Source organism: Carya illinoinensis, chromosome 15 (assembly GCF_018687715.1).
Source record: "Carya illinoinensis cultivar Pawnee chromosome 15, C.illinoinensisPawnee_v1, whole genome shotgun sequence".
Classification (NCBI taxonomy): Eukaryota; Viridiplantae; Streptophyta; class Magnoliopsida; order Fagales; family Juglandaceae; genus Carya; species Carya illinoinensis.
The window spans coordinates 33,508,090-33,521,542 of record NC_056766.1 but is presented as its reverse complement, the minus strand read 5'-3'; the positions used below and the strand labels follow the sequence as shown (position 1 = coordinate 33,521,542).

The window sequence follows — 13,453 nt, the reverse complement described above, 5'->3', positions numbered from 1 at the left end:
TGCACATAAACTCTTTTGAGCTCCTGTCAGCCCAGTCTATGAATTATATGATGATCTATCAATTAACTGAGAACTACATTAAGAAAAAATTAATTTGAAAGAACAATAGCCTCGTCCAGGAATGGATAAGACTAATGTCATGTAAATTCTTATCCAAAACTGTACAAATCTAATTTGGCAACTAATGCCAGAAATTTTGCTTTTAACAAAACTGTAGACTAATGTAGGATAATGCCTTCAGTACATCACAAAAATTTGTTCAGACAATTTTATAGTAGTTGCAGTTGTATGGAGTGAGGAACTGATCGCCCAAATAGCCAATTCCGTAATGTATCAATAATGTTTTCCTAGGTCTTCTGACATTGGATGCAGACAGAAAATAAAGTGCTCAGAGATTGACAGATGATAAAACATCCTTGAAAACAAATAAAATGAGTAGTTCATTGCAATACTCCGAAAAATAAAAGCTTTAGCACAAAACTGCACGAAGCAATCACATGACATCGCATACAACTTTTACATATCCTACCTCAGTGCATTACCTCGAGAACAAAGTACTCAGGAAAATCGTGAAAGTCATTTGGCCTGACAAGATTAGCAGAAAACAAACTATTTCAACTTCATAGCATAACAATCAGCCCACTACAATAACCACATTTGTAAGTAATCATACTTGGGGAGTCCAATGTTTGCATCAAACCTCCTACTTTTATAAAATTTCACCAAATGAACTAAACCAGCCCAATCAGTTTCCTGCATGTCAATATGACAGAAAACACAAGTCAAAATCAATATTTTATATTTGCGTCACTGAAGACATAAATTAGTAGCCAAAGTCATTTTATTTTGCCCCTAAAAAAATGTAGATGAAGGCATTGCTATTTGAATACACAAGCAATAGTACAAAGCGAAATAAGTAACAATAATTTCAAATTCAATTTGAAAGTTGTTATTGTTTAATAAAACTTTGTTTTGCTAAATGTTTATTGCATTTTGCCATGGAGATTGGTGGTAGAACCTAAATTTAGTAGTATGTGGGAAGGATGGAGTGCAAATGTATAATAGAGGGCAGCCCACAGTGCACTCTTTTAAGGCTTTATCAATCACAGTAGGCTTGGGAAGTGAAGCTAGATATGGCACAGTTAGTTTTATCAAGCCAAGTCAAATGCTCACCATGTTGGAAGGTAGTTAGCTACTGTGGTATGATGTGATCATTCATGGATAAAAGAGTTGTTCTCTTTGAAAGTACAACAATTAAACAAAGGAAACAAGATCTGATTTATTTGGGAAAACATGTATGGGAAGAGACTAAACCTTAGCAAGAATGGAAAGAGAGATAGTTACTTTTTTTATCAGTAAACAAGATTTTATTGATCATAAGAACAGGCAAGAGCCCAAGTATACAGGACATATACAAGAACAATGCCTAAGTGCACTAGTTTAGTGATACAAGGAATTCAAGAAAAGTCAGAGAGAAATAGTACTGGTAATTAATGTTTCCCCAAGGTTGCAAAGGGTGATGATATTGTGCAAGCTAGGAAATAACGTAATTAGATATGATCACGGCTTTGTGGTTAGCAGATTCTCATTGATATAATTTCTTAGAATGTTTATAATTTTTCTAAATTACATTAATTGTTAGCTTTTTACAAACCCCATATTCTGTATCTTAGATGGTATTTCATGACTTGCAATTTTTATAAATATTTTATACTACATGCTTTGCTAGATATAATATAAAGGGAAATGATTTGTATAGTCTTAAGGTGTGAAAGCGTCGCGCACTCCATTTGAAAAACGTGGGCAAATTTGAAACCCACATGAAAAATCTCATTTTTTAATAGTGGGCTCCACTATTTTTCAAATTGAGTGCGTAGGTTTGCACATCCTAGGACAGTATCCAGCATTACTCTAATATAAATACTCAATGTTACGAAAATTTATGAAGGATCGAATGAAAGAAAAATGTCTATGAATGCATGATATGATTTAAAGTATTTATAAATAAATAATTTTGGTTCAACAAGGAAAATGGAACAAGCTTGAAAAAACATTCTTCATTACAATAGAAAACAAAGCTATGTATAAAAAAGTATTTCAATTCAATATCAGAAATAACAGTTGTGAAAATAATGTGGTCCAGTCAAGAACCATTTACAGAAAGTCCATCCTACAAACAGTTTGGTGGATGTTTTACGAAGAATATTAATAAAAAAAACTATAAGGGCCCACCATGTAGGTGAATAAGGTACATACTAAATAAATACCTTACCTCAGATGCTGTATTAGCTAATGCAAAAGCTGCCTCAATTCGAAGTCTCCAGAAGGCCTTGATACCAAAGAACAAAAGTTCAGATAACCAGTCCCCATTAGATACATGGTTAAAGACCAAATACACCTCACAGAGCAATCAAAACCTTGGAGTCAGTGAGGAAACTATTCAGAGCATTAACAACAGAAAATGAAAGCTGCGGCAATGCCTCTAGTGTTGCAACTGCTTGCGCCTGAGCAATAACATCTTTGTCCTTCTCTAACTGATTAATCTGATTAAGCATTCCAATGTTACAAAGAGAAGCAAAATATAATTGAATAAAATATATCAAATAAGGTAATCCATGCATGGACATACCCATACATAAGATATATGTGTATATGTAGATAGTTACATGCAAACAACACCACCAAAACATTTGGTCACAACCCTTAATGTTTCTAGACCACTCAAAAAACAAAGCTGAAATTCCAAACTATGAATTTGTAGATCTAACTGGTATCCACATTTTGCTTCTGCATCCTGATACAGAGCTGGAGGGCTGTCCTGAAGCATAGATGTCAACCTAGAGCTTATAAATGAAAAAGAAAAAGAAAAAAGGTAAACAAATGAGTAATGTCACATACCACACTCCCATCTCACTTTCATCCAACTATGTGAAATATGGCATTTTTATCACCCTTGGATCATCCTTTATTCTTTTAAAGAAAATTCCAAGGTTGATGGGCAATGCTACCTCATAACAGGGAAGAAAGCAGGATTGGAGTGTGGTATGTAGAGTTTTCCTTCCAAGAACGGTAACCACAGTCCACTTTGGATGATTCGGCTTTAAGTTCCCTACATGTCTTTGCTCTTGGGTTCCTATCATTCTTATGCACAGAAAGGATGATATCAAACAAATCATGCATGTTTAAAAGCCACCTGCCTAGCATAACCATATTGAAAAATTTCTCTCTTACCCAAAAGTGGCAGTAGCTGCCACAACAGGGCAAGCAACATACTTAAATAACAACGGATTCTCTCCAGGTTATTATAGTGAGAGGTGTTTATAATATTATCCACAACCTACTTTCAAAGTGAATATAGGCATCATGATATTTAAAATTAGTGACTTTATCTGCACGCTTTACATGTAACCATTTATGACCTTTCAAACCTCTCTGACTTGGGACCTTCTAGTGTCCAGATAACAAGAAGAGAAGCATAAATAACGGCAGGAAATTATGGTATTATAAGATTCACATAAAGATTTCTCAGTCTGCTTTCTTTAATTGTGATGATTTTGGAACAGTTTCGCTTCTAAGCGGTCTGACCGATATTGAGCAAATAACAGCCTCCCTTTCATCTGCTGCCACGTCAGAAATTTCACCAAACCCACAATAGCCTCATTCACACGGTATAACTCTCAAAACAAAAAAGGAATATAGCCCAGGCCGATAACACTTCCGTCTGCCCCTCTCTGCTTCCGTCTCTTTGCACCGCCACACGATAGCAAGTTCAGTTCCACTGCCACCAGTCCGACGCTGACCATCCGTTGCCTACCTTGGCGTTGCCCACCATCTCAGATTCTCTGGTTCCCTTCTCTCACCACTTTCTCTTCTATTTTCCCTTATGGTGATTTGCTATTCAACGCTGCCGCCAACCACCATGTCAGTCACACCAATTCCAGCCCTCAATATCTACTCCTCCGCTGCCATCCTCCACACCGTGAGATTCATCCTCCGTGATAGAACCCACAATAGCCCCTCCACATCAATCCCGAATTTGGAAGCCACTGTGCACACACACACACACACACATACATAGAGAGACACTAGCGCACTACGTTTAGCCTCTGTTAACCCACCCAGCAATAACCACCATCATAGCAGCCCAAAGCCCCACTGTGCTCCACCACCCCTTGCCACAAAAAGAAAAAAAAGTTACTGCATCATGAGACAACCGAGCACTGCATGGCATCACAAGGAAAGTGCACCTCGACATCTAACTCCGTAGCCAGCCTTGAACCACCATGAAAATAGCCCAGATGTCGCATCCCAACTGCCCAACAAACCTCTGTTTTTGCTCCTAAAAAACACAGCACAATTTTTTCCCATGCACGACAATCCCGCAAGCTTCATCTGCCACAGCAACACCACTACCTACAGCCCATGGTAAACTAGCAACCCCACGGCCCCTTAGTACCCTGTCACATGATTAAACTGCCATAGTTGAACCACTGCACCTCCTAACACCACCACCGATAGCACCCAGCACCACCGTAACACACAAATATCCTGTTTTTCATATCCAAAAAGAAAAAAGGAGTGATGAGCACCCTATGAAAACCACACCAAAGGATCCCCACACCACAGATTTCACGGCCATAAAGCCAGAACAATGCTCAACTCCGACGCACATTGTTCTCTTTCCTCTAACTTAGTCGCCGCCGTTGACTCCATCTCTTTTCTCGGGTTCCATTGTCGTCGATCTCCACCTAGATCCACTACCGTGCCCAACCCCTCCTCGAGCAGCTGCCCGAATCTCTCTCTCTCTCTCTCTCTCTCTCTCTCTCTCTCTCTCTCTCTCTCGGATGTTCTTCTTAAATGGTGGTGGGAATCTGATGTTGTGCATACACATGATAGTTGTGGTGGGAAGCCTATGTGTCACTTAACTATTGGCGGGCTGTTAATTGGGAGTTGTTGGATGGACCAGTGCTAAGGTTTTCTCATTTTGGAAACGGTCAATCACCATCCCTCTCCACCCCTTTTCAAAAATAAGACACATCGGTGAAGAGCTTTCCCTAACAACATATTTCAAATATTAGAAGTACTTGCTTAATAATGACATATCAACTGCAGTGAGCCAAATAAAATTTAACTTCACACTTATTTCATAACTTCAGATATATGAAAGACCCTTAGAGAAGAATTTTGAGTGGAACAGTTGGTACGTACTGGTAAACAACTACCACTTTTGTGGCACCCATCGAGCCCTCCTAATAGTTCCTTTATTTTTTTTAAAACTTTTAATTTTAATTTTTATGAGTAATCCTCCTAATAGAATTACTCATCTAAGGAAAGGGTGTAGTGAGAAATTGAGACTTTTTTCCTTATTTCTTTATGTAAAAACTTACTTGAAAAATACCATGGTTTCATGAATATTTATGAATGTTTTCAGGACATGCTTATTTTTAAAACTTGACTTTTCATACAACAACACAACTGATCGTTTTTTCAGAACACGGCCCATTCACGATATCGTCTTAAAAACAGAATCCTAGGTACAGTGTTGATTTCAAAACAGAATTTCAGGAAAGTCAGAAAAAGGAAGAAGCATGCACAACTTTATTTAAACTCTTTTTCTTTTTTTTTTCTTTTTATAAGTAAAATAAATTATATTATCAAAAGAAGGCAAAAGCCTGATACAAAGTTTAGTGACCACATCTAGGTATGAACAATGGATATAAGGAACTCATGTAGCCCCAAACCATTGAAATCAACCGCTAAGGTCCATGTACAAAGAGTTCTAAAGAAAAAAATTTTTAATTCCTCCATCGATCTCTTTGTCCTCGAACGTCCTGTTATTGCGCTCTCGCCATAAACACCACATGATACATACAGGGATCATCTTTCACACCGCTTTTATCTGCTGATTTCCTCTCAGATTTTTCCAACTGGCCAATACCCCGACCACCGTCTCTGGCATAGCCCAAGCCAAGTACCTCATTCCATAGCCTTCTCGCTACCTCACAGTGTATTAAGAGATGGTTCACTGATTCACCTTCCTTTCTACACATGCAACACCAATCTGTGATGATTACCCTGCGCTTCCTCAAATTATCAGTTGTGAGAATCTTACCCAATGCTGCAGTTCACACAAAGAATGCTACTTTAGGTGGCGCCTTATGTCTCCATATCTTTCGCCATGGGAACTGAATAGGTGTCTCTTGGGAAAGAAACATATAGAAAGAGCGCATCGAAAAAGTACCTTTAACTGTAGGTATCCACCATAAACTATCTCGTGAATTATCCAGTTTAGTAGTATACAAAAGGCTATAAAAGGCTTCAATACTGCTCATCTCCCAGTCTTGAGCCACCCTACTGAAGTTGATATTCCATTGAATTTGGTCCCCTGATCTTTCCAGTACATCAGCTACTGAGGCATCAATATCTCTTGCAACTCTGAATAATGAAGGAAAAGATTCCTTTAGTGCCACGTGATCACACCAAATATCATACCAAAACTTAATATGGGTTCCTCCTCCGAAACAGATTCGGGTATAACGAGTGAAGACCTCCCACCCTTTTCTTATATGTATCCACAAATCCACTCCATGCGCTCCTCTCACTTCTTTTGTACACCAACCCCCCCTCCCCATAGGTCCCCATATTTGATCTCTATTACTGTCTTCCACAAGGCTTCAGGTTCCTTATGGTATCTCCACAGCCATTTACCTAGTAACGCCCGATTGAAAGTTCTCATATCTCTAATGCCCAAGTCCCCATTCGAGATAGGGCTACATACCTTGTCCCACTTAACAAGGTGAAATTTTTGTTCCGCGCCCAGTCCACCCCACAAGAAATCCCTTTGAAGTTTCTCCAACCGAAGTGCAACATTTGCTGGAATAGGAAACAATGACAAAAAATAGGTGGGTAGATTAGAAAGAGTACTCTTAATTAGTGTTAATCTGACCATCTTTTGACAAATATAATTTCTTCCATCCGGCTAGCCGACGTTCCACTTTCTCAATAACTGATTCCCATAATGAAGCCGCTCTTGATGCCGCCCCCAGTGGAAGTCCCAGATAAGTCATGGGTAAAGATGCAGTCGTGCATCCCAATATACTAGCCAACTGTCTAATATGCCAAACACGTCCAATAGGCACCATCTCGGATTTTCCCAAATTAACTTTCAATTCGGAAGTTACTTCAAAACAAGGAGAAGGGCCTTCAGAATATGAATCTGGTTAGGATCTGCTTTGCAAAAGAAAAGAGTATCATCTGCAAACAATAAGTGAGATACATTAACAAATCCCCTATTCGGAGATCCAATCTTAAAACCAGCGAGCAACACATTCGTAACCAAAGCTGATGACATTCGGCTCAGTGCTTCCATCACAATAACAAAGAGTAAAGGAGATAACGGATCTCCTTGTCTTAAGCCTCGTGTGCTACAAAAGAAATCAGTTGGGCTTCTGTTTATCAAGACGGAGAATTTCACTGTTGATATACACCACCTAATCCATGAACACCATCTCTCTCCGAACTCGCATTTCCCCAAAAGATCAAGAAGGAACTCCCAGTTGACATGATCATGCGGCCTTCTCCATATCTAGTTTGCATATAATCCCTGCCTCACCAATTTTCAACCAACTGTCTAGGCATTCATTCGCAATAAGAGCCGCATCTAGGATTTGCCTATCCTTAACAAAAGCATTATGAGGTTTCGAAATAAGCTTTACCACTACCTTACTCAGACGATTCGCTAGCACCTTGGAAACTATCTTGTAAACCCCATTTACTAGGCTAATAGGTCGAAATTCCTTAATCTTCTCGGCCCCCACCTTCTTTGAAATTAGTGCGAGAAAAGTAGCATTAAGGCTTTTTTCAAACTTTCCCACTAAGTAGAACTCCTGGAACACCTTCAAGAGGTCATCTTTAATACAGCCCAGCAAGTTTGAAAGAAACCCATCGAGAAACCATTAGGGCCCGGCGCTTTGTCTTTAACCATTTTTCTCACAACTTCAAAAACCTCCAACTCCTCAAAAGGCCTCTCCAGTCGGTCTACATCATTATGTTCAATGGAATCAAAACCAAGCCCCTTCCAATTTAGGCCGCCAACCCCCTTATTAAAAACTACATTTAAAAACTGTCTTAGATCCTAAATTGTCTTGTGCTCCAATCCTTTCCGAATACGTTTTTCAGGTAGAGGCATGCATGATAGAACAAAATGTTCAAGAAGGTTTAAACACACTTCCAAGCACACAATAATATGATCCATGAAATCAGTCAGCCATCTACATTAGTAAGGAAGAAAATTATGTTCAACAAATGCAGATCTCTGAAAGCATGTCCATTCAGCAATCACAATAAAACTCTGTCATTGCTTTGCCACTTCGGTTTTGAAGTTGAGAGCAGCAAGTTCCTAGTGTTGAAGTTAAAGCTTTCTATTTTTTGGTGCCTTGAAGATTGGACAGCAGCTTCTAACTTTCTCTCTCTCTCTCTCTCTCTCTCTCTCTCTCTCTCTCTCTCTAATTTGTTAGAGTTGATTCAACACTTCAATTTTAGATGTGTGGTACCCTCTTCCATCCCTCCCTATGCCCCTTTTTTTGCTTTTTCTAAAGAAGTATTACTTATCGGACCAAATATGCATCTTACTCTGTTAAAACTCTGCGGGCAAAAGCATAATGCATAATGACCAAGACGAAGATACTTAAGCAACAGCATGACTGTGTACTATTAGAAAGAGGCCAAGACCTTGTTCTTACCCACATCTGTAAAGGTTGATTAAAATGAATTTCAGCAAGGTATTCCATTTCAGGATCTGCTCTCATCCATAACAAGGGAGATTCTGAACTGCAAAAGACAGGAAAAAGAAAAATAAAAACCACAAGAAAAAATAAAAGAAAATTAAAATGTACCCCCCTAGAACTTATCCATAAACTTGGAACCCCCTTACAACTCAACTTGCGAACATAACACTCATGCTTGGGATTAAATTTAAAACCATAGTTTTTCGCTTCCAATTCAAATGACAAGAGGCACATGAAGATCGTGTGACTATTGATCAATCATATCACACCAAATGGTCTCTAATTGATATGTTGTCCAATTAGATTGTTAAATAGCCAATTATCCTAAAAACTTAATCCACTAGAAAAGAACAGATTTATTTATTTATTATTCTCTCTTTCACGTGAAGGACCAAAATTTGGTCATTGAAAATTTCAGCCTAACACATGAATTATTAACTAAAATGGAGATGAAGTATGGAATGAAGGTTCAAGCTCGGGACAACCTTATTTTTTATTTTTTTATGAATAAAAATTTGATGTAGACAAGTAACAAGGCAAAGCCTCATACACAGGAAGTATACAAAAAACTGAACTTATTACATGTCAGAAACTAGAAAAAGAAACAAGAAAATCACGGACACCAGTTCCATTAAATACAACAGCCAAAGCCCACTGAAATAAGGAATTAAAGAAAATACATCTAAGTTCATCCACTGAGCCTTCCTTATCTTCAAAGCATTGACCATTCCTCTCAACCCAAATACACCACATATGACATAAAGGTATCATATTCCAAACAGCAACTATTTTGCACATTACCCCTTAAACCTCTCCAACAAGCAAACCGTACACCACGCTCCTAGGCATCACCCAAACCATAACACACCTATTGCACACACTTCAGTCCATAATAACCTGGTCACATCACAATGTAATAGTAGATGATCCACTGATTCACCAGATTTTTTGCATAAGAAACACCAATCCAAAACAATTAATCCACGCTTCCTGAGATTCTCCAATGTCAAAATCTTCCCTAAAGAAGCAGATCAGCCAAAGAACGCAACCTGTGAAGGCACCTTACTCTTCCATATACCCTTCCATGGCAAAGAATGAACCCCATTTGGCCTAGACAGCGTCTAATACCAGGAACGAACTGAAAACTTCTTGTTATCAGTATGCATCCAGCTTATTCCTCATATCCCTCCCAAGCTGAATAGCATACAATAAACCAAACAATTCAGAAACAGCCCCCATTTCCCAATCATTCACAGCTCTAGAAAATAGAACATTCCAATGACGAGCCACTGGAACAATCCAAAAACTCAGCCATGAAAGCATCCAGATTCAGGGAAATACAAAAAAGATCTGGAAAAACAGCACAAACAGCCCTACCACCACACCATGGATCATGCCAAAAACAAATTCTGGAGCTGTCCCCAACCACCAAGATGATATATTTTACAAAGGCATCCCAACCTCTCTAATGTTTTTCCACACCCCCACACCATAAGTACTTCTTACCTCCTTAGAACTCCACTCCACCAAGCACTCCCATATTTAGAATCAGTCACAGCTCTCCACAAAGAATCACTCTCCCGATGATACCTCCACAACCAATTCCCTAGTAATGCTTTATTAAAGATACTCAACTTCCAAAACCCCAACCCACCACACGACACAGGAGTACAAATCTTATCCCAACCAACTAAATGAAACTTAGCTTCCTCCCCTATATCTCCCCACAAAAAGTCTCAAAATAACTTCTCCAACCGATTTGCCAAACCAATTGGAATGGGAATTGAAGACTAATATGTAAGAAGGTTAGACAACGTACTTTTGATAAGGGTGATTTTTCCCCCTTTTGACAAATACAACCTCTTCCAACCTACCAACCTTTCTCTCTACCTCCTCAAACACCCCATCCCAAACCGTACTGGCATTGAACATAACCCCCAAAGGAAGCCCAAAGTAGCAATTCGGCAAAGATGAAACCTGACAATCCAAAATACTTACCAACCTACTCATATTTCTCACCTAGTCCACCGGTACCATCTCTGACTTTCACAGATTTACCTTGAGGCCAAACATAGCCTCAAAACAAAGCAGAAGCGCACACAAAGTTTGCACATGGCCTGGATTCAAATCACAAAGCAGCAAAGTATCACCAGCGAACAAAAGATGCAACTATAACCAAGCCTTCTTGAGGCCCTCCCACCATGAAACTTGACAACAAACCATTGCCAACCACAACTCCCAACATATGACTAAGAGCATCCATCACGATGACAAAAAGAAAAGGAAACAACGGGTCCCCTTGTCTCCAACCATGGGAACTATTAAAAAACCCCCTCAGAAGAGCCATTCACTAAAATTGAGAAACGAGCAGTCGAGACACAATGTTTGATCCAACCACACCACCTCCACCCAAACCCACATTTCCCCAAAAGATAAAACAGAAAATTTCAATTAACATAACCATAAGCCTCCTCCATGTCAAGCTTACATAAGATACTTGGCTCACCCGATTTTATTCTACTATCCAGACATTCATTTGCAATTAATACGGAATCCAAAATCTGCCTCTAACAAACGCATTCTGCAATTTCGAAATAATCATCTCCATGACATTACTCAAATCTTTTTTTTTTTTTTTTTTGAAGAAATCTTTTTGATAGTTAATAAGAGATTTTATTCTAAGTAAATAGGCATAGCCCAAGCACATAGGATATATACAAGAGAGTACACCTAAATACAAGCTAAAGCAAAAACAGTACTAAAATAAAACATGACAAATGTTCCCATCCCTTGCAAGATTCTTCACCCAAAAACTTAGTGCTAAAAAAAAAATCCCTAAACTCCCCCATAGAATGTTCATAATCTTCAAAACACCTCCCATTTCTTTTAAGACATAAGCACCAAAACAAACATAAGGGAATCATCCTCCACAATGCAGCACTGCCTCTACATCCCACTGAACCTTGCCAGCAAGCCAAAAAATCCACCACATGCATAGGTACCACCCAAGCAATGCCTACCCTTGCTAAAATCTCGTTCCACAAAATTGTCGCCACCTCACAGTGAAGAAAAAGATGGTTAACAGATTCACCATCCTTCTTACACATAAAACACCAATCAACCACAAAAAAACCTCTCTTCCTCAAATTATCCATGGTTAATATTCACCATCCTTACACATAAAACACCAATCAGCCAAAAATAAACCTCTCTTCCTCAAATTATCTGTGGTTAATATTTTCCCAAGAAATTACTTATATATATAAAAAAAAAGAAAAAAAAATCCAAGAGGCACCAACCAACAGAAAAAAGCAACCTTACTAGGCACCTTTGCCCTCCAAATACATTTCCAGGGATATTCTTTAACTCCCTGACTAATTAATGCCTTATAAAAAGATTTTACAGTAAATCTGGATTTATTTGTTTGCAACCACAGCAGGCTGTCCTCTCTATTCTGATCAATTTTCATATCATATAAGCTTCCCAAAAAATCAGAAATCTCACCCACTTCCCAATCCAGCACATCTCTGTTGGAATCCACATTCCACTGAAGCATGTTATTAGAAATCTTACAAGACTCAGCCACTGCAGCCCCTTTATCTCTAGCAATCCTAAATAAATTAGGATAAATGTACTTAAGAGCTGAATCCCCGCACCAAGGATCATGCTGAAACTAAATATTTGCCCCCTCCCCAACTTTTAAAATTTAAGTTTTTAACAAAGTTTCCCCCATACTAACTGGATGGACTTCCACAAGCCCACCCCATAAACCCCTTTAACTTCATTTGTGCACCAGCTCCCCCACATTCTCCCATATTTAAAATCCACAATTTGTCTCCACAATTTGTCTTAAAATGGTACCTCCAAAGCCATTTTCCAAGTAGAGCTTTATTGAAAAGCTTTAAATTTCTCACACCCAAACCTCCATATGAAACCAGTTGACAAACCTTATTCCAACTCACCAAATTACATTTTCTTTCCTCCCATAACCATCCCACAAGATATTCTGAAAAATCCTCTATTTTTTTTTTTGCAATCCCCGCTAGTAAAGAGAGAGAGGAAATATGTGGAGAGATTAGATAAAGTACTCTTAATCAAAGTAACTCTTTCCCCTTTTGACAAATAGAGTTTTTTGCAACCAGCTAGCCACCTCCCAATCTTCTCAATAACCCCATCCCATATAGAAAGTGATTTGTGAAGAGCACCCAAAGGTAATCCAATATATTTCAAATGTAAAGAAGCTACCTTACATCCCAAGATGTTTGCCAAACCAAAAATATTCCTGATTGTACCCACTGGAACAATGTCAGACTTAGATAAGATAACTCTAAGTCCTGAAACAGCTTCAAAGCATAGCAATAAGGCTCTCAAAGCACAGAGATAATCTTGACTTGAATAACTAAGTATTAAAGTATTGTCTGCAAAAAGTAAATGTGAAACAGTAATGCTGCCCCCATAAGTCATCTCCCACCATAAATCCCGATAGAAAATTCCTCTTCACAGCCGCTTCGATCATACAACTCAAAGCATCCATAACTAATACAAAAAGATAAGGACATAAAAGAGTCTCCTTGCCTTAGTCCATGGAAGCTATTAAAAAAACCCACTGGAGTGCTGCCATTCACCAATAAAGAAAATCTGGCAGTCGAAATACAATGTTTTATCCA

The 13,453-nt window shown here is 38.6% G+C and overlaps 1 protein-coding gene across 3 annotated transcripts in view; it reads right to left on the bottom strand.

Moving 5' to 3' along the window:
* Positions 1–13,453, bottom strand: part of LOC122296385 (transcription initiation factor TFIID subunit 2) — a 58,477-nt gene that overhangs the window by 11,688 nt on the left and 33,336 nt on the right. For all 3 annotated transcript variants that reach the window (XM_043106017.1, XM_043106018.1, XM_043106019.1), the window contains 5 exons: positions 8,742–8,829; positions 2,418–2,543; positions 2,273–2,329; positions 674–753; positions 543–585 (listed from right to left, as the gene is read on the bottom strand). In XM_043106017.1, coding sequence (XP_042961951.1) covers positions 543–585; positions 674–753; positions 2,273–2,329; positions 2,418–2,543; positions 8,742–8,829 — 394 coding nt within the window. The remainder of the gene's footprint in view (positions 1–542; positions 586–673; positions 754–2,272; positions 2,330–2,417; positions 2,544–8,741; positions 8,830–13,453) is intronic.